Consider the following 19,019-nt stretch of genomic DNA (forward strand, 5'->3'; position numbering starts at 1 on the left):
CCTGACCCATGTCCCTGTAACCTGGTTTCCCATGGGACTTGGGAGGCCTGGATGGGGCTGGGTGGGCTAACTGGAGGTGGAGGAGCTGGGCTCCCAGGCCCTGGGGGCATCTGACACCCCCTATGCTGCCCTGCTCCAGGACCACAAGCTCTGTGGTTGGAGTGGGGCCGACGGGGCTCTCCCACCTCACCTGGAAGGCACTCTGTGCCGACGGCCTCAGGTCTTCAGGGACAGCCTCCTCCTCTTCCTCGCTGTCGGACTCAAACAGGAAGTAGTCCCCAGAGTGGATGACTGTGGGCAGGCAGCACTGAGAGCCAGCCTTCCATGCAGGGAGACTCCCAGCCAGACCCCCTCCGCCTGCATGGGCCAAGGCCCGAGAGCCACCCTTCCCATGCGGAGTAGCCGGGAGCGGTGCAGGCACAGGACACAGGCCAGCGCGGTGGGACAAGACAGAGGCGGGCAGGGCAGCTGAGGAGCAGAGCCAGCGCGGGCTGGGGCGCGGAGTGGGCCGACTGCAGAGGACCAGGGAAAACCCGGGAGGCTGAGGCAGGCGGATCACCTGAAGTCAGAGGTTCGAGACCAGCCTGGCCAACATGGTGAAACCCCATCTCTACTAAAAATACGAAAATTAGCTGCGCGTGGTGGCGGGCACCTGTCATCCCAGCTACTTGGGAGGCTGAGGCAGGAGAATCCTTTGAACCTGGGAGGTGGGGGTTGTAGTGAGCCGAAATCACACCATTGCACTGTAGCCTGGGCGACAGGGCAAGACACCGTCTCCAAAAAAAAAAAAAAAAAAGGCCTGGAGTGGGGCACATGCTTGTAGTCTCAGTTACTTGGGAGGCTGAGGCAGGAGGATCACTTGAACCCGGCAGGTGGAGGTTGCAGTGAGCTGCAATCATGCCACTGCACTCCAGCCTGCGGTGACAGAGCGAGACTCCATCTCAAAAAGAAACAAAAACAGAATAACGCAGTGCTGCTGGGTCCCAGGTGAGATCGCTGCTCGACCACCATGTGTCATCGGGGCAAGCTCCGAGACTCCCACCGTTGGAAGGGCTGGGGCATAGCCGGGAGAGGACATATTCAGGCCAGGGGTCTGCAGCCGGTGAGGCACCCCCCGACCCAGGAGGCCTGAGCACGTCCTGACACTCAGGGCCTGGGGGTCGGGGGAAGGGAGGGGAAGATAGCAGGCCAGGCAGAGGACAGGTGGGGGCACAGAGGGCCTGAGAGGGTGGCCACAGGCAGGCTAATTGGGGGTACCTGTGGCGTGGTCCAGCCAGGGCCGCCACCACTGCCGCCGTGGCGGGGAGGAGCCCCCTGGACTGTCGGGCCCTGTGGAGGGGCAGGGTGAGCATGAGGCAGCAGTCAAGCCACCAGGAGGGGTCGGGGCTGTGAGTGCTCCCGTCTTGGGGACAGGATAGGTGGAGACAGACACAGACACCCACAGTAATGGGGGCCGTGTGGGGCTGTGGGGCTCAGAGCCCATGTGCGTGGACGGACAGTCACAGGGCAGCCGTGGGGCCTGCCAGACAGAGGATGATCATGCGGACAGGACAGGCGGGCTGGGAGCCCTGTGGGACGTCACATGGGCACAGACGCAGCACACGCCAGCAGGCACAGACATGCTGGACACGGGGCCCTGGGTGCCGGACTCCAGCTGCACTCACCTGGCTCCAGGCCGGGGTCCTTGGGGCCCAGGGTGTCCTGGGGACGACTGCGGTCCACCCGGCCCTGCCTGTGCTTCTCCTGCTTGGCACGGATACGCTCCATCCTGTTGGGGGGAAAGGTGGGGGATGCTGAGCATTGGGTGGAGGAGCCGGGGAGTCCCCGCCCCAGGGGCACCTACTGTCTTTTCAGCTGGGCCAGGGACTTCTCCTCTATCCTGCGGTGGAAGTCGATGCTCTTGAGGTTGGCAGCATTGTAGAGGGCGAAGCCCCTGTAGGGAGGCGGGGATGGGGTGTGAGCACCAGGCAATCGCCCCCAGCAGCATGGGCAGCTGCCGCTCCCTGCTCAGGCCGGGACAGCTCAGCCCGCTCCTCTCTGCCCACGCTGGGCAAGAGGCACCCACGGGGGAGGCATCTGCTGCCCCCACCCTCCGTGCTGTCTGCGGTGAGGACAGGCCCTTCTGCCGTACAGATGCAGGGGCGTCTGGTGGCACCCACCCCACCACAGCTGCAGGGAAGCAGGCAAAGCTGGCCCCAAGCCAGAACCCCTCCCCGGGGCAGTCGTGACACCACACGGTGGCTCTCCCGCTGGTGGAGAAACTTAGCCCTTAGTGGGAAAGTTGGCCGGGGGTGAGACACCAGCCACCGTCAGCACTGCAGCCTGTGGTCTCTGAAAGACCCAGCACTGGGGCAGAGTGTGATGGTGCCAGGGGTCTGCTGGCCTTCATTCTCCCTCTAGATGACACGCCCATGTCACAGAGTGGCAGAGCCTGCCCTCCACGGGCCGGGGCCTGTGACAGCGAGGGACCTCCCATTGCCCCCTCCTAGCCCCAAGACGGGAGCTCTGGGCTGTGTCTGGGCCCGAGCTTGCCTGGAGGCTAGCAGGGCGGTGGCCTGGAGGTCGGCCCTGACGTGCAGGTAGTAATGGCTAAGGAAGACGCGGCGCTGCAGCAGCAGGAAGAAGAAGCAGACGCTGTCCCAGATGATGCCCGCCTCCTCCACAGGCAGCAGGCAGTCCTGGTCTCTGTCCATCATCTCCTTGGCTGCAAGGCAGGCACCGGCAAGGATCAGGCCCAGGGTCCAGGAGCAGGGGGCTTCCCCACGCGCTCCCCAGCCACCATCCTCGCCACTCACGGTCATAGTAGCCCTTGACGGTGCATACAAGGCTGAAGAGCTGGATGACCCAGCAGAAGCCAGTCTGCATCTGCTCCACGAAGACGCAGGCCAGGAGCTAGGGGAGAGCAGGCTCAGCGGGGCCAGCGGGGCCCCGGGGCGGTGGAGGGGGGGGCGGCCGGAGGCTGGGCTCACCGACAGCATGTTCTTGGAGATGACGACGGTGACGTTGTACAGAATGAGGCAGTCCCACAGCATGAGGCGGGCCCGCGTGTCCCTCTGCAGCAGGGCCGTGCCGAAGAGCAGCAGGTAGAAGCAGGCCAGCAGGTAGCCCAGCCCGAAGATGCTGATGCGGGTGGCCCCCGTGACAAACACCACCACCAGCACCAGCCAGAACAGGTATCGGAAGACGGCCACCTTCAGCATGTCGAGGTAGGACCTGCCAGGCCGGAGCGTCAGGGCGGGTGCCCCGGCCACCCCTCCCAGAAGGTTCCCCGTGGAGGGTGACGTGGAACGCACCTGCAGTGGATAAAGTTGGGCACGGGGTTGGGCTCCCCCCGCAGCGGCTCCAGGCGGTCGCTGTTGACGCCAGCCATGCGCTGCCACTCCTCCGTGCGCTCAGCCGAGAACACCTGCCACTGCTGGGAGGCGCAGAGCAGCAGGAGGAAGTCGCCTGCAGGACACGGGAGCTGCTGCTGTGCCACACGGGGACCCACACGAGGTGGGCACGGCGCATAAATCCCACCTCCCACCCCAGGCCTGTCGGCGTGCAGCCGCTGGCAGCAGACACACGTCTGCCTGGGTGAGTGACCGGGTGTCCCTGGGGGAGCCCCAGTGTGGGGGCTTCCGCACAAGGGCTGCCGTGCACACATGCTGAGGTCTGCGTGCATGCGAGGTCAGGGCCTGCAGGCTGCCGTGTGCCTGACTACACCTCCGCCCGTGCACGCCTGTGTGCACACTTGTGAGCAGATTTGGGGGTGTGAATGTACTCTGAGGGTCCTCTGCGGAGGCGGGGGCGGTGGGGGGCACTCACTGATGAGGTTGGTGGAGTTGGGGGCCCGGAAGAAATCAGGCAGGTACAGCCACTTGATGAGTGCGGAGTTCATGGGGACGGCCCGGCTCCAGCGCCAGGGGTAATCTGGGGGTGGGGGTGTCATGTCAGGAAGGGCCAGGCCTGCCTGGGGCCTGAGACACCTGGTCCCCACCCGTTGACCGGGGGCCTCAGAGCCCGAGACTATCAGCAGCCCTCAGGGTCCATGGGAATCACCTCACGCACACCTGGTGTCTTAAGAACTGACAGCTCTAGTGTCCTGTGTGTTCACACACACACATTCCTTCAACTATGCACCAAGCCCCTGGGGGCAAAGGAACTGAGCAGGAGGCCAGAGAACACGGGGGTGGGGGCTGCTGGGCCTGAGTTGTGGCCCACACGGCGTCATATTCCATGATAGGACAGTGCGTGTGATAGGACAGTGCGTGTGATAGGACAGCTCTGAAAACAACAGCCAGAAGCTGCACGGACGCCTGCAGCCGGGAAAGGTTCAACCTGCAGCAACCACAGCCAGGAACGTGCTGCTCAGCACGTGGGACCGGGATCCATGCGACAGCCTAGACAGACCTCAGTGTGCTCTGCCAAGTGAAAGAAGCCAGACCTCAAGGCCACCTGCTGGCAGTCCTACTGACGTGGTGTTCTGACAGCCACGTGCTGGGGATGGGAGGGGCCGGGGCCTGCTGGGGGAGAGAGCCGTGGCACTGCCGGCCCCCGGCCACACTTCCTGGGAGGCGGGTGAGGCAGGGAGGGTCGGTCCCTAAGGCCTGAGGGGGTGGATGTGACTGCAGGCATCTGCAAAACCCACAGCCCCATCTGCCACAGAGGGAACACCTTGCGATACAAAAACAAAGTTACCCTCGAGGTTGGGGAACCCAGGACACGCTGATCTCACAGGATGGCGACTGCACGGCGCAGCCGCATGGAAGGAGGCAGAAGAAGGGGAGCTGGCCTAGGTGACGCTTGAAAGCAGGTATTTCAACAAGGAAGAGGTGGACGGGAGATGGGGAGCTGGCCTCGGTGATGCTCGAAAGCAGATGTTTCAACAAGGAAGAGCTGGAGGGCCCAGAGGTGGAGGCAGCCCTGTAGCAACAGGCACACCCAGCGCCCAGACCCCGGGCTCTAAACCTCACGCTCCTGGAACTCGACTGGGCTCCCGGGAGCAGTGGCTGTGAGCACAGGGCTGGGCCTGGGAAGCAGAAGATGAGGCAGCAGCGCCTGGGAGCAGAAAACAAGACGGGGCCGGGCGTGGCAGCTCACGCCTGTAATCCCAGGAGGGAGGCCTGTAATTTGGGAGGCCGAGGCGGGTGGATCACCTGAGGTCAGGAGTTCAAGACCAGCCTGGCCAACATGGTGAAACCCCGTCTCTACTAAAAATACAAAAATTAGCCAGGCCTGGTGGCGTGTGCCTGTAATCCCAGCTACTCAGGAGGGAGGCTGAGGCAGGAGAATCGCTTGAACCCGGGAGGTGGTGGTTGCAGTGAGCAGAGACAGAGCCACTGCACTCCAGCCTGGGTGACAGAGCAGGACTCCATCTTAAAAAAAAAAGGAAAAAGAAAACAAGACGGACTTGAAAAAGGCGGGGCAGGTAGAGAGGGCCCAGAGCTCCCAGGGCCTGAAGCTGGGACCACACGAGACAAAGTAAACGGTGCTGGTCCCACAGCCAGTTCCAGAGATGATGACCAACATCAGTGCCCCCACACACATAAATACCTGAATAAAGAAATCAGCAGGAGACAAAGGACAGCTTTTCCTTACAGAAGATGCCAATTAATATGTGTAGAAGAGATGAGGAAACAGAAAACCACCATTAGGAAATAGGGCCCGGCGTGGTGGCTCACACCTATAATCCCAGCACTTTGGGAGGCCGAGAGGGGTGGATCACCTGAGATCAGGAGTTCAAGACCACCCTGGCCAACATGGTGAAACCCCGTCTCTACTAAAAATACAAAAATTAGCCGGGCATGGTGGTGCTTGCCTGTAATCCTAGCCACTAGGGAGGCTGAGACAGGAGAATTGCTTCAACCCGGGACGCGGAGGCTGCAGTGAGCTGAGATTGTGCCAGTGTACTCCAGCCTGGGTGACAGAGCAAGACTCCATCTCAAAAAAAAAAAAAAAAAAAAAAAAAAGGGTTCTTGCTATGTTGACCAGAGTGGTTTCAAACTCCTGGCCTCAAGGGATGCTCCTGCCTCAGCCTCCCAAAGTGCTGGGATCACAGGCGTGAACCACCATGCCCAGCCAAATACGGGGAGATGATGTAACAGTGTGTGGCCGGAGGGGCCAGGACCCACTCAGCAGAGGGGAGGCCCAGGGTCTGCGGATGACAGAATTCTTGGAAAGCAGCCAGTAACAAATGGCAGCTGTCCTTGATGGGAATCCCAGCTGACGGACACACAGAGACAACAGAAAGAAAGTCTGTTTCATAAAACCACAAGGCTGACCCCACACAGCCCACCAGTGCCAACAGGCTGGGTGCCACTGTGGGGCAGGTGGGACGCCCCTGAGCCGGCCACATGCACAAATGTGACTCCCCATCTCAGACCGCAGGGTGCTGTGTGCCTTGAGCAGACCCTCAGCACCAGGACAGCCACGCAAATCCAGTCTCACGGCGTCAGCAACACTACCGGCCTCCCTCCAGAACTTCCCAAGAGACAGGAGAGGCGGGGGCGGCTTAGACCCAAGACAAGAGACTAGAGCAAACATCAGACCAGATCCCGTCTGAAAACCAAATGGCCACAAAGAAGGGTGCTGAGGCCGGGGCTGTTTGAATGCAGAGGACACGTTTGACGATGGCACTGCCAGGAGACGGGACCGCGAGTGTGGGGCTGTGGGCTCAGACACCCTCCCCCAGGAGACGCATGCTCGAGGCAGCACTTGGGTGTGAGGCATCACGGCCGACCCGCACAGGGCCCGGAGAGGACGCAGTGCTCCTTGTGTGACTCACAACTTTCCTGAAGGTTTGAAATATTTCAAGATAGAATACTGGGCAAAAAAGGAAAAGAGAACAGCAGAGCCTGGAGGGGGCCAGGCCGCCCCCGAGAGACAGGATGCAGGTGATGGCGCCTGGGTAGGATGTGGAGCGGGCAGGAGGGACTGGAGAAGGCCGAAGCTAAGTCTAGGAGGGTGGACAGGAGCCCGGGGCAGGCGGGAAACACCCCCACGGGCATCCACAAAGCCACAAAGCCCACGCCCACCCAAGCCACGTGCCCCTCACCGATGCACAGGGCCGGGGGCATCCCCAGGCACAGCAGGTACTGGTACAGCAGGAACAGCGCCAGGAAGAGGCAGTAGTTGGGCCAGAGGCGGGCAATGGCCTGGCGGTGCCTGCGGGTGAGGATGGCCACCAGCCAGCAACCGTGCAGGATCACCAGAAAGTTCATGCGCTGCCCAATCACGTTCACGGCCATCAGGAAGCAGATCTGCGGAGGGGAGAGGGCGGGGCGTGGGGATGCACTGAGTCTTGGGGGAGGGCGGGGCGTGGGGATGCACTGAGTCTGGGGGGAGGGCGGGGCGTGGGGATGCACTGAGTCTGGGGAGAGGGCGGGGCGTGGGGATGCACTGAGTCTGGGGGGAGAAGGGGTGGGGATGCACTGAGTCTGGGGAGGGGACAGGGCGGGGCGTGGGGATGCACTGAGTCTGGGGGAGAGGGACTTTCTTGTCCCACACAGCAGGCCTCAGGCTTGCAGCAGCCCTGCCTGGAGGCTGTGGGCATCAAGCAAGGACAGGGCCAGCGGCGCTGTCAAGAGGGCAGGAGTGGCTGGCAGTTGCCATCGTGCAGGGGAAACTGAGGCTCCAGGAGGTGGGCTGTACAGTAGAGCGGATCTAACTTGGCCCCCTGCCTGTTGTCAGCACCGACACACCACAGGAGTCCAGGGAAGCTGTGCCTGGCCCTGGGTCCCCCACCCCCTGTGGCCCAGGCAGACCCAGGTGGGGCCAGGCTTGCGGTGCCTGCACGGTGCAGCCGTCGTCCTTCCCTCCCGAAGGCCAAGCCCTGCCCCAGGGGGAGGCAATGTCCTTGCCTCACCTCCAGCCCGAATTTGTAGAAGAAGAAGTTGATGAAGTACTTGAGGCAGCCGAGCAGATCCTGGTCCAGCTGCTGGCGGGTGCCGCTGGCAAACACGGCCTGGGCAGGCAGCGGGGCCAGCTGGTGCTGCCGGCGGTAGTGCTCCTGGCGCCGGTACACGATGGCCTCGAATACCAGCAGCAGCAGCACTTGCAGGTGGTTCTGCGGAGGGCAAGGGTCAGGGGGCAGCCGGGTACTCGCCCGCCCAGCCGCCCACCAGCCCCTCAACTCACCTGGATGTAGCCCAGGTTGGGGAACCCTTTCCGCACCCCAAACCAGTTGGCAGGGTCCACGGGCCCCCGGTACAGCAGGGACTGGCTGATCTCCGTGGGCAGCAAGTTGGTGCTGTTGGGGGAGGGCTGGCAAGAGGCCGGGCATCAGTGCCCCCTCCCAGGCCACAGTGCCCCCTGGCCCTGCCCGGAGCCCACCACAGCCACAGCTCTGGGGCAGGTCCACTGCTCCCCAGCCAGGGACACCAGGGCTGCCAGCCTTGGAGCCACCTTCACGGGGAAGGGGACCAGGTGTTTGAGAAACAGGGAGACCACGGGCAGGGGCTAGGGGAGTGAAGAGAGGTCCAGGGAGAAGGAGGGATGTGCGAGAAGGTCCCAGGCACAGATGCCTGACTGTCTCTCCCTGTCCAGGCCTGGGGTGGGGCCCTCCCGTCCTCACTGCCAGAGACCCTGGGACTCCGCCCCTACTGGACACCCTTGTGTGCAGGGAGTGGGCCCCTGGTCCACAGTTGAGGTCGAAGGATGCTGCCTCCAGGAAGCCCCCTTGGCCCCCCCAGGGGAGAGTCCTCCATCTCCATTGCTGGCCCCACTGCACTGAGGCAGCTGCCCCGGGAGGGTCGGGCTGCGAACACAGAGTTGCCTGGAGCTTCCTCCCGTCCCAGCCCTCGGGGGCCAGTACCTCGGTGCAGTTGCTGGAATACTCCTGGGGGTTGACAACCTTGAGCTGGTACAGCATCTTACACACGATGATGACGCAGGTCCACACGGTGGACAGGCAGGAGGCCATGGGCCGGAAGCGTGGGTAGGGCAGGGCGAAGGCCCACAGCACCACCAGCAGCAGGTTCATCACCGACACCTGAGGGCAGTGGGCACGTGGGGCTGGGCTTGGAGAGGGCAGTGGGCACGTGGGGCTGGGCTTGGGGAGGGCAGTGGGCACGTGGGGCTGGGCTTGGGGAGGGCAGTGGGCACGTGGGGCTGGGCTTGGAGAGGGCAGTGGGCACGTGGGGCTGGGCTTGGGGAGGCCGGCTGGGCAGGCCAGAGCGACCCCACCCCAGATGGGAAGCTGAGTTGCCTGCCACACTCACCTCCTTCAGGGCCACCCAGACGGTGTACAGGGCCACCAGCTTGAAGACGTGAAGCTCCAGCAGCCGCCGCAGGAACACCTGCACGCGTGAGAGGACGTCCGAGAAGCCGGCTGCCAGCTCCAGCAGCCGCTCAGCCACCAGGCCCCACTTGGCTGCCCCTGTGATGGTGTGAGGGTCAGTGCGGGGCACAAACGGGGGTTCCCGGGTCCCCTGTGAGGAAGAGGCTCTGGAGCCCAGAGGGGACTCTGCCAACGCCCCCCGAGCTGGGACATGGCACAGCAGACTGGGTGGCAGCTGTGCTCTACCCGCCCAACCCACCTTCAGGCACCTGCGTGGCCTGGTGGGGAGTGGCCACGCCCAGCCCCTCGTTCCTGGAGTCCTCCTCCTCCTCCTGCTGCTGCTCCTCCTGCTCCTCCTGCAGCAGTGGGGTCCCACTCACTGCATCCTGCCTGGGAGAGGGTCCGAAAATGTCATCTCCCAACTGGGTTCCTGCCCCTCTCATTTCCTGGGGCTGGAAGAAGCCCTGTTGGCACCGATTCTGCTGCAGCTGCCAGTTCAGGTGCACAGCTGTGTCGCAACTCATGCCCACTGTCCCTGCAACCTCCACGCTACTGCCATCCCCTTGGTATGAGCAAATGCCCCTTGGGATCTGAAGGTGGAAGATGTGGCCTCTCCAGGGCCGGACAGGGAGGGCGGGGCCGCACCTGTGAGCCCACCGCGGGAGGCGCGTGCCAGGCAGGGACACGTGCTCCATGTCGGTGAGCTGCATGAAGGGCCTGTGGAAGTAGTGCAGCTGCAGGATGCAGGCCAGCAGGAAGAAGCCGGGCACCAGGATGCTGGAGAAGAGCTCGGACACGCTGAACTGCTCCAGGCCCAGGTCCCCCAGCCTGTGGAGGGGCAGCATCAGCACCGGCCCGGCCCCCGGCAGAGCCGCTGCAGCCCCGGGGAAGTGCACGGGGCGTCGGCGCCCCTGCCCCACCGCCCCAGCCTGGACTCACTGCTCGTCGGTGAAGCCGGTGAGGTTGCGCCAGTAGGCAGGGAAGTCCTGGAACTGGAAGGTGTAGACGGCGATGAGGACCAGCATGGTATAGGCCACCACGAGCCACCAGAAGGCCTTGAGCAGCTTCCGCCACAGGCTGTAGTAGACCTGCCGGGTGAGGTGGGGGTGGTGAGGACCGCGGGGAGGGTCCGTGCCCCAGCCCCCATCCCGGCCCGCCAGCCACCTGGAAGAGGGTGAGGCAGAGCAGGAAGAGGAACATGTAGACAATCTTGTAGACCACGAGGCGGCCAGCGAAGCTGACCACGATGAACATGCCAGCACACACGTAGATCCAGTACTTGGCGTACACGCCCTTCACCAGCTCCCCCAGGCTCTGCAACAGCGTCTGCGTCCGCGTGGGCTCTGTGGGCCAAGCCAGGGGCAGGCGATGGCATCAGGGCGGGCAGGCAGGAGGGCAACCCCCGCCTCTGGCCCACCACTCACCTGTGTCTGCCACGGTGACCTCCGTCAGCGCAGCTGGAGACTCTGCCCACTTCAGCAGCTTCTCTTTCACAAACTGGCGCAGCAGGAGCCAGAAGGTCAGGGTGTAGAGCAACTGTGAGAAGCGCAGGGTGTCACAGTCAGCCGGGGGGCCCAGCACCCCTCCCACAGCCGGGGGACCCAGCACCCTCCTATAGCCGGGGGCAAGAGCTCTCAGGGAGGCGGCTGGCACCAGCCCATCCACCGCAACCTCCCCACAGGCACCAAACACCCTCTCGCTCACACCCACTCAGAGGCACACGAACACACTCACATCCACAGATGAGTGCATGGGTTCACTCGCGCTCACACGCAGAGTCACACGGGTTCACTAGTTCACGTGGGCACAGATCCATGCACGCACCTGCACACACATCCACATGCTGGAGTGCATGTTTGCCCACATGCGTGCTCACATATGCACACAAGCTCACAGGTGCACATCGTGGCACACAGGCTCACAAGTTTCACAAGATGAGACCCACTGGCCTGCAAACAGGTGGCCAGACACGATGCTGGCACCCGTCTCACATGGACACGCAGGCACCCTGTGAACACATGGCCTGCACAGCTTGTCACTGAGACCCAGGGCTGTGCATGGTGCCAATGGGCAGAGCCCACGCTCACAGTGTCGGGGCACGGGGTGGTGCCCATGCCAACAGACAGAACCCACACTCACACACAGTGTCGGGGCACAGGGGTGGTGCCCGTGCCAACACAAGGTTGTCTGTTTATTCACTCAACAAACACTCACTGAGAAGCTACTCTGGGCTGGCTCTGGGTGGGCAGAAGGGGACAGACAGACACATCTGCCTTCTTGGCGCTGCCACTCCCCCAGGCAAATGGACATTGAACAGGACGACAACCCTGATGGGTCTGCGCACCCAGGCACCCCTGGATGTGGCGGTGCACACTCACCATGGCACCAAGGTCCAGACAGGGGTAGCGGGTGTGCTCCAGCCCCAGCTGGCGCAGGCTGACGGGGCCCAGGGTGGTGGGCAGCTCAGGGCGCAGGTCCATGGCCCACACGTAGCGTAGGCAGCACAGCGTCATCCCATACAGCAGGATGCAGGGCGAGCATAGCATGGCCAGTTGGTGGCGGCTGCGCACCGTCCAGATGAGGCAGGCCCAGAGCAGCAGTACGAAGGTCAGCCAGCTGTGGTAGGTGATACTCCACACCTGCGCGGCAGAGAGGGCTGCACAGCTGCCCAGCGCACCCCACCCAGGCGATGCCTCACACCTGCGCGACAGAGGGAGCTGCACAGCTGCCCAGCGCACCCCACCCAGGCGATGCCCCACACCTGCGCGGCAGAGGGGGCTGCGCGGCAGAGGGGGCTGCACAGCTGCCCAGCGCACCCCACCCAGGCGATGCCCCACACCTGCGCGGCAGAGGGGGCTGCACAGCTGCCCAGCGCACCCCACCCAGGCGATGCCCCACACCTGCGCGGCAGAGGGGGCTGCACAGCTGCCCAGCGCACCCCACCCAGGCGATGCCCCACACCTGCGCGGCAGAGGGGGCTGCACAGCTGCCCAGCGCACCCCACCCAGGCGATGCCCCACACCTGCGCGGCAGAGGGGGCTGCACAGCTGCCCAGCGCACCCCACCCAGGCGATGCCCCACACCTGCGCGGCAGAGGGGGCTGCACAGCTGCCCAGCGCACCCCACCCAGGCGATGCCCCACACCTGCGCGGCAGAGGGGGCTGCACAGCTGCCCAGCGCACCCCACCCAGGCGATGCCCCACACCTGCGCGGCAGAGGGGGCCGCCCAGCCACCCTCCCCAACTACATCCCACCCCAACCCCCACAGCCGCCTACCATCATGGCGATGAGCGCGCATACATAGCTCTGGTCCATGATGAGGTGGCCCAGGCTGTGGAGCGGAGACGCCTCCCTGGGCTCAGCCCGCTTGGGCCGCACTGCAGGTGGGGACAGCGGTCAGCTCCGGCAGGGTGATCTCCAGGCCCCCCCGCCCTGACTATGCCCTAAAATCTGGGCCCTGGGCAAGCACACAGCAGGAGGGACAGGCCCCCGGTGGCCACGGTGGGCTATGGGCAGCACACGTGGGCTCCGGCGATTGGACTGACACCGTCCCCGAGCGTCAGGGATGGCCCTGCCAGCACCTGCCGTTCTCTGGGCCTAAGTTTCCTTGAAAGGTTGGGAAAGGTGGCCCTGACCCCCTTCCCAGCTCTGCGCACCTGAAGACTCTCGGGACCCCCACCCCAGGGCCCTGGCTTCATTTGCTTCATTCAGAAACACATTGCAAAATGGAAAATCAAGGGTTAGGGTAAAGAAAGAAAGTAGCCAGAAAGAGCCCCCAGGCCCTCCCAAGGCGACATGGCCAACACAGAGTTCCCAGGCCAGCCCCTGCCCTGGACGAGCGGCCTCCTGGGGCCACTGGGCCACCTAGAACAGCTCCCAGAGCTAACAGCACAAGACAGCATAGCCACGTTCTCTGGGGAGGGGTTGGGGGACCTGGAGGCCCCCCATGGGGTCTTGGGGATCAAGGACGCGGCCACTCAGCTGCCCTGGGGGTCTTGGGGGTTGGTCAGTAACATGGCCACTCGGCTGCCCTGGGGGTCTCGGGGGTCACTGACACCGACCCGTGGATGTCCTGGGCCCCCGAGGGGGCGGCAGGCAGAGGTGCGGCGCGAGCATGCGAGAGCGCCAGGCGGCCACCAGGGGGCAGCACCGGCCTCCCCGCGCCAACCCAGCCATACCTTGCAGTGTGCGGTACTTACCAGGCCGCTGCCGGAGGGAGCTCTGGCCGGTCAGCTCGTGCACGATGCAGTTATCAGCCTCGGTGTCGGGTGCTGTGGGCACCACGTGCTGTGGGCAAGCAGCGGTGAGCCATGCAGGGGCTGGCCGGGCGCCCCCCACGCTGGTGTCTCCACCTGCCTGGCTGCTCACCTGGTCAGACTCCCGTTCCTGGGGCCACTGGTCCAGCTCTGCTAGCTCCAGCTCCCGAGCCTCGTACCCCTTTGCCGCCTCCTTCCTCTGCAGAGACCAGCGTCTTGAGCCCAGACCAGCTCCACACCCCACCCAGAGGCAGGAGGTCCTGAGACCAGCCCCATGGCCTGGCCTCAGCCCACCCCCCATGGGTGGCAGGTGCTCACCTGGCCGGAGGAGCGGTACGCACGGAGCTTGCGCAGAGAGGCCGTGGCGTAGCACAGCAGCAGGAGGACGCCGGGGCTGGCATACACAGGCCAGTCCAGGCTGGTGTTGAGGACCAGCGCATGGGGGCTGGAGCAGTTGGTGGGACCCACGAAGTCCTTGAGACCCAGCACCCTGTCCAGAGAAGACCCGTCACAGCCTACCACCCCAGAGGCAGTGGGGCCACAGGGGCTAGACGAGCCAGGTGGGCGGGACCAGGGCGGGAGGAAAAAGGGGCTGTGTGGCAAGCCGTTACCTAGCCCAGATGCCGGCAGGCGGGAGCAGAGCCTGTGCCAAGGGCATCTGGTAGCAGTAGAGGCAGATGAGATGGCCGGCGCCGAAGCACCCCACCGCGACGCAGAGTCTGCTGAAGCCCCGAGTGCTGATGGGAAAGTGGCAGGCCCACCAGGTGCAGGTGGCCAGGAAGAGCAGCAGGTAGACACTGGAGAGGGCCGAGGGGTGGGCGATGCCTGCGGGGCAGGGGCACACAGGGTTTTACCTGGCCGGTGCCATGTGTCCCGCTGTCTCCACAGTCATCAGGGAACTCCAAGACCCCTCCCAGTGTGACTGCCAGTGCCCCCTGCCTCGGTGCGTACCTGCCAGTGCAAGCAGCGTTACGGCCAGGACCCGCCCAGCCGCCACCAGCAGCCAGTGGGCTGTGACTCGGAAACGAGCGGCCAGCCGTGACCTCCGTGTAGGGGCCAGCGTTGCTGCTTCCTGCAGCCCTGCCGTGGGGCTGGCATCCACATCCCTCTCGTCATCATCCTGCCAAGGTCACGGACAGGGGCAAGGTCAGGTGTATCCCACTGAGGCCACCTCTCCAGCCCACACCTGCCCAGCCAGGAGCGTGGGAGGCGGCCACATCCACAGCTGCTCCTCTGAGGGCCACAGGACAGCCTCCCTGGGCACAGGCCCCAGCCGTCCCTGAGGTCTGCCTGACACCTTCCTACTTCCTCACTCAAGCTCACAGTTCCTGCAGGCCTTCCTGGTAGCAGCTCCCACCCTGGCCGAAGACCCAGGGTCTGTCCTGCCAAGCCCAGGCACGTGATGACCTTGCCAGGTATAGACAGACCACAGACTGTCCTATAGCACCTCATCTCCCCGAACCACACACCCAGGGAGCAGCAGGGCCCTGTCTATACCCCGGGGGGTCTCTAGAGACCAAGGGGGCCTGAGGGACATGGCCAGGCTCCAGGGTCTCCTGTGTACCCCTGCCAGCCTTCTGGGTGGCTCTGCCTGGAAGATAGGGGTGGTACTCCTGCCCTCCCCAAGCCTCTGGGGGGACAGAGGTGGCCAGCTACCTAGAAGAAGTGACAGGCCGGCCTGGGGCTGGGGAGAGAGACCTGCCAGGCCTGTTTTCCCTGGACCTGACTAAAGATTTCCCAGAACACAGCCATTTCCCAAACACCGGGGAAAGCCAGGGTGTGGTGGAAAGAACACGGCTGTCGTCAGATGCCCTGGCTCTGGCCTGGCTGCCACCGGCCCAGTGTCCCCATCTGTGACTCGGGGGCTCTGCTGGTGGCTGAGGCGCCAGGTGCCCGGGCTGAGACCGCAGGCTGTGGGGCTGGACGGCAGGCCCCATCCCAGCTCTGACAGTCTCCGCGCTCTGCAGGCCGAGGCAATTCACAGCCTCTCGGAGCCTATTCCCCTTCTGTCAAATGGGATGGGGGCTTGACGGGACAGATGAACCAGACCAGTCCTGTCCTCACAGGCCTCCAGGGCTGCAGGGGCTGCTGGGAGGCTCCGAGGCCAGGGTAACAGGGAGATCAGGGCAGGAGAGGCCCAGGCCCTGAGCCCACCCCTCTCAGAGACCACACAGCAGCTGGGGGCGAGGCTGGATCAGAACACAGGGCGCCATCGCTCACCCCACCCACAGGCTGGCCCTGGCCCTGGCCCTGGGAAATCTTCTGAGCAGAGCCGTGAAAAATGAGCATTTCTGGGAGTGGAAAGAACAGAGGCAGCTGCTGTGGGAGAACAGGTGTGAGGCCACCGAGGGGCAGGCCCGGCCCTGACTTGGGGTGAGAGGCCACCGAGGGGCAGGCCCGGCCCTGACTTGGGCCCCACGTACCGCAGCCATGCTGCAGACGCCCCTCACCTCCTCCAGCGGCCAGCGCCCCTCGGGCTGGCCGGCACACTCCGTCGCATGCCTGCACACACGTGTGTGTGTTGCCCGTATGTGGGAGTGAGGGTCGCCCGGGGGCCCTGCCAGGCCGGGTCATGGGGCTTCTAGATCTTTCGGAACGGTATCCTGCAGGTGCCTGGTGCCCCCAGCTCACTCTGAAGTCCGTCCACGCTGGCCGCCCAGGGCGCAGCTGCACACTCAGGCTCCCATCACACCAAGATGAAGATGACCAGAGTCCAGCCACCCAGCCCCTTCCCAGCAGCCAAACTCCAGGAAGCTCATGCCCCATGCCCCCATCAGCATGGAGGAGGGGCTGACGAGGGAGGGGCGGGTCTCTTGGAGGACAGGCAGCAGCACAGTCCTCATGAGCGCTGGACCCCCTCAAATGCCCGGAAAAGCCACTTGACCTCCAGGTCCCCGTTCCCACTTCTGAAATGCGGGCACCAGCCTTGCCCCATGGGGTGGCGACAGGACAGGCAGGAGGGCAGGCCGCCTCTGCAGGCTGAGCAGGTGTACTCGACCTACCGTGTGGCTTGGGGAACCCCTTTCCCTCTCGGGACTCCTCTAGAAGTTGAGGCCCATGTGCGTGGCGAGCATCAGCTATCTGACGAGTGGGCACTGGGAGGGTGAGGTGGGAGGAGGCTGGGTGCCCGGGGCAGGGAGTTCGTGGGCCAGGACACCCAGGTGGCCATAAATCCTGGCTGAGCCTGGGGATGGCAAGTGTGGGCCCAGGCAGGGACGAGAGGGTCTGAGCAGTCAACGTTGGGTGTCGCAGGCCCCAGCTCATGCCCTGTCCGTGCGAGGGGGCCATAGCTCAGAGATTCCCGGGGCCGGACCTCCAAGTCTTGTAGCAGCTAAAGTTCACTCTGCCTCCCACTCCGAGGACAGAGGCCCTGCTTCAGGCCTGTCGCTCCTGGGGTCCAGGCCCCTGCTGGGGCTCTGGGCCGACAGCCTGTTTGCCTGTAAGTGCATGGGGCCTGCTGGGGCCGCCCCTTCTCAGCCCTTCTGCAGTGGCTCTCCAGCCAGCCACACTGCCCAGCACTGCAGGTTTCCACCACCGCGTGGCCCCAAATAATTCCCCTGTGAAGAGTTCCTAAGGGCACAGATGCCATGTTGGGGCGTGGAGGTTTCTGACTAGAAACAGAGCCCGAGTAGAAACAGGTCTGAACGGATGGAACTGCAGGCTGGGCCCCGGGGTGGGATTTGGAACTTCCTCCTCTCTTTAACACCAACTTACAACCAAAACGTCTACATCTGTTTTAAAAAGATTAAAATAACCCTCAAAATGGCTGAGACCACAGCTCTCGAATGACCTCCCTGACACACGGGTGACGCAGCTGCCCTCACCAGCTCCCGTGGATGTGGGCTCTGCCGGGTGTTCCTTGCAAGGCGCCCGCAGATGCCGAGGCAGACAGAGGAGACCACCAAGATGCCCAGGTCAGGGGCCACCAGCCGGATGGCGTTGGGGATGTCCTTCAGGTCCAGCCTGCGGAGAGCAGGGAGCAGCCGCGGTCAGACCAAGAGGACAGGTGTGGGTGGGAGCGTGGATGGGTCTCCAGGTGCGGGTGAGAGCGTGGATGGGTCTCCAGGTGCGGGTGGGAGCGTGGATGGGTCTCCAGGTGCGGGTGGGAGCGTGGATGGGTCTCCAGGTGCGGGTGGGAGCGTGGATGGGTCTCCAGGTGCGGGTGGGAGCGTGGATGGGTCTCCAGGTGCGGGTGAGAGCGTGGATGGGTCTCCAGGTGCAGGTGAGAGTGTGGATGGGTCTCCAGGTGCGGGTGGGAGCGTGGATGGGTCTCCAGGTGTGGGTGGGAGCATGGATGGGTCTCCAGGTGTGGGTGGGAGTGTGGATGAGTCTCCAGGTCCCCCTCTGTCCCTCCTGGGTCCCCCCACTTCCTGGGGCCTGAAATCCCCAAGGGAGGCTTGCTGGTTGGGGGTGGGGGGAATGGTCTTACCTTGTGACCCCTATGTGTCGCGAGAGGGTCTCCCAGCGGCTGCCTGCAGAGAAAGACGGGGGAACCCAGGTCAGGCTCTGCCCAGCCAGCACCGTGGCCTGGTCATCCCTGGAGCGTTTCACCTGGACCATCCAGGCCAGACATAAATCAGGCTGAGTCAACCCCCCCAGGAGACTCGGGGTCACTGCAGGGCCCTCTCCCTGACCCCCAGGATGGCTATCCCTACCCCGCCCCCTCAGCAACTCACAGCTGGGTCCCAGGAGCTGGTCCAGGTGGGGCACAGTATGCAGGCAGATCTGGAGGGCGAGATGGGCCACCAGGAAGAGCAGGCTGAGGCCCAGCAATGCCCGCAGGAGGCGGCCTGTGTGACCTGCGGCAGAGCGAGTGGGTGAGGCTGGTCCTGGGGACGGGGAGGGGCCGCAGCCCAGGCCGCTCAGCCGGACAATAGCCCCCAGCCAGGCCAGAGCCCAGAGGCCTGAGACGCAAGCCCGTCATGGACTCAGGACCCCATCAGGCCGGCCGGCCAGCCCCACTCCCCACGCCTCCCCAGGGTCACTCTTGTGACAAGGAGCCGGGCATCCTCCTGGGGGTGGCAGCAGGATGGGCCTGGGGCCCACAGGCAGGAAAAGGCCTCCCAGGCTCAGAGGAAACCACCTGGGGTGTGCTCCCTCATCCAGCAAATACCTGTCACCGTTCAGTTGTGGAAGCAGAGGAAATAGACACAAGGAGAGGCAAGAAGCTCCACCTCACCCCAGTGGGGGCTGCAGGTGGATGGAGACCAGGGCATGCGGAGCGCCCCTGAGCAGCTGTGGCTGGGGTGGGAGCAGGGCCATGATGGCTCTGGAGAAAAGTGGGGCACGCAGCTGCCTCCCTGGGGCTGAGGGGCTGCAAGGAGAAGTTGCATCCCTATGCATGGCCTATGCACGGTACCCAGTACCCATGGCCACCCTGGCATTTCAGGCACCTGCTGTGCGCCAGGTCAGGCCCCAGACTGGCATCTTCTCTCTGTGTACCAGCACCTGGCAGGAAGCGGCAGCACCATCTGGTTGCCTGGCAGCCTTGTCCTGCTCCCAGC

At 64.3% G+C, this 19,019-nt stretch overlaps 1 protein-coding gene across 4 annotated transcripts in view; it reads right to left on the bottom strand.

Annotated features, from left to right (window-relative positions):
* The window catches only part of PIEZO1 (piezo type mechanosensitive ion channel component 1), a 69,236-nt gene that overhangs the window by 8,344 nt on the left and 41,873 nt on the right, over positions 1-19,019 (bottom strand). For 2 of the 4 annotated variants that reach the window (XR_010152468.1, XM_016930377.4), the window contains exons 3-31: positions 18,192-18,314; positions 17,945-17,987; positions 17,340-17,478; positions 14,467-14,635; positions 14,127-14,340; positions 13,834-14,005; positions 13,628-13,714; positions 13,459-13,546; positions 12,536-12,636; positions 11,638-11,898; positions 10,684-10,795; positions 10,424-10,602; positions 10,199-10,347; positions 9,905-10,087; positions 9,519-9,649; positions 9,201-9,358; positions 8,795-8,971; positions 8,119-8,244; positions 7,847-8,047; positions 7,037-7,241; positions 3,808-3,912; positions 3,294-3,447; positions 2,970-3,213; positions 2,796-2,892; positions 2,533-2,704; positions 1,844-1,933; positions 1,665-1,768; positions 1,258-1,329; positions 191-291 (exon numbers count right to left, since the gene is read on the bottom strand). Coding sequence is in view for 2 of the 4 variants with exons in the window: in XM_016930377.4 (XP_016785866.3) it covers positions 191-291; positions 1,258-1,329; positions 1,665-1,768; positions 1,844-1,933; positions 2,533-2,704; positions 2,796-2,892; positions 2,970-3,213; positions 3,294-3,447; positions 3,808-3,912; positions 7,037-7,241; positions 7,847-8,047; positions 8,119-8,244; positions 8,795-8,971; positions 9,201-9,358; positions 9,519-9,649; positions 9,905-10,087; positions 10,199-10,347; positions 10,424-10,602; positions 10,684-10,795; positions 11,638-11,898; positions 12,536-12,636; positions 13,459-13,546; positions 13,628-13,714; positions 13,834-14,005; positions 14,127-14,340; positions 14,467-14,635; positions 17,340-17,478; positions 17,945-17,987; positions 18,192-18,314 (4,157 nt within the window). In the remaining 2 variants the exon portion in view is untranslated. The remainder of the gene's footprint in view (positions 1-190; positions 292-1,257; positions 1,330-1,664; positions 1,769-1,843; positions 1,934-2,532; positions 2,705-2,795; positions 2,893-2,969; positions 3,214-3,293; positions 3,448-3,807; positions 3,913-7,036; positions 7,242-7,846; positions 8,048-8,118; positions 8,245-8,794; positions 8,972-9,200; positions 9,359-9,518; positions 9,650-9,904; positions 10,088-10,198; positions 10,348-10,423; positions 10,603-10,683; positions 10,796-11,637; positions 11,899-12,535; positions 12,637-13,458; positions 13,547-13,627; positions 13,715-13,833; positions 14,006-14,126; positions 14,341-14,466; positions 14,636-17,339; positions 17,479-17,944; positions 17,988-18,191; positions 18,315-19,019) is intronic. The other 2 variants (XR_010152469.1, XM_016930378.4) reach the window with 1 other exon arrangement.

This window comes from Pan troglodytes, chromosome 18 (genome assembly GCF_028858775.2).
Source record: "Pan troglodytes isolate AG18354 chromosome 18, NHGRI_mPanTro3-v2.0_pri, whole genome shotgun sequence".
Taxonomy (NCBI): domain Eukaryota; kingdom Metazoa; phylum Chordata; class Mammalia; order Primates; family Hominidae; genus Pan; species Pan troglodytes.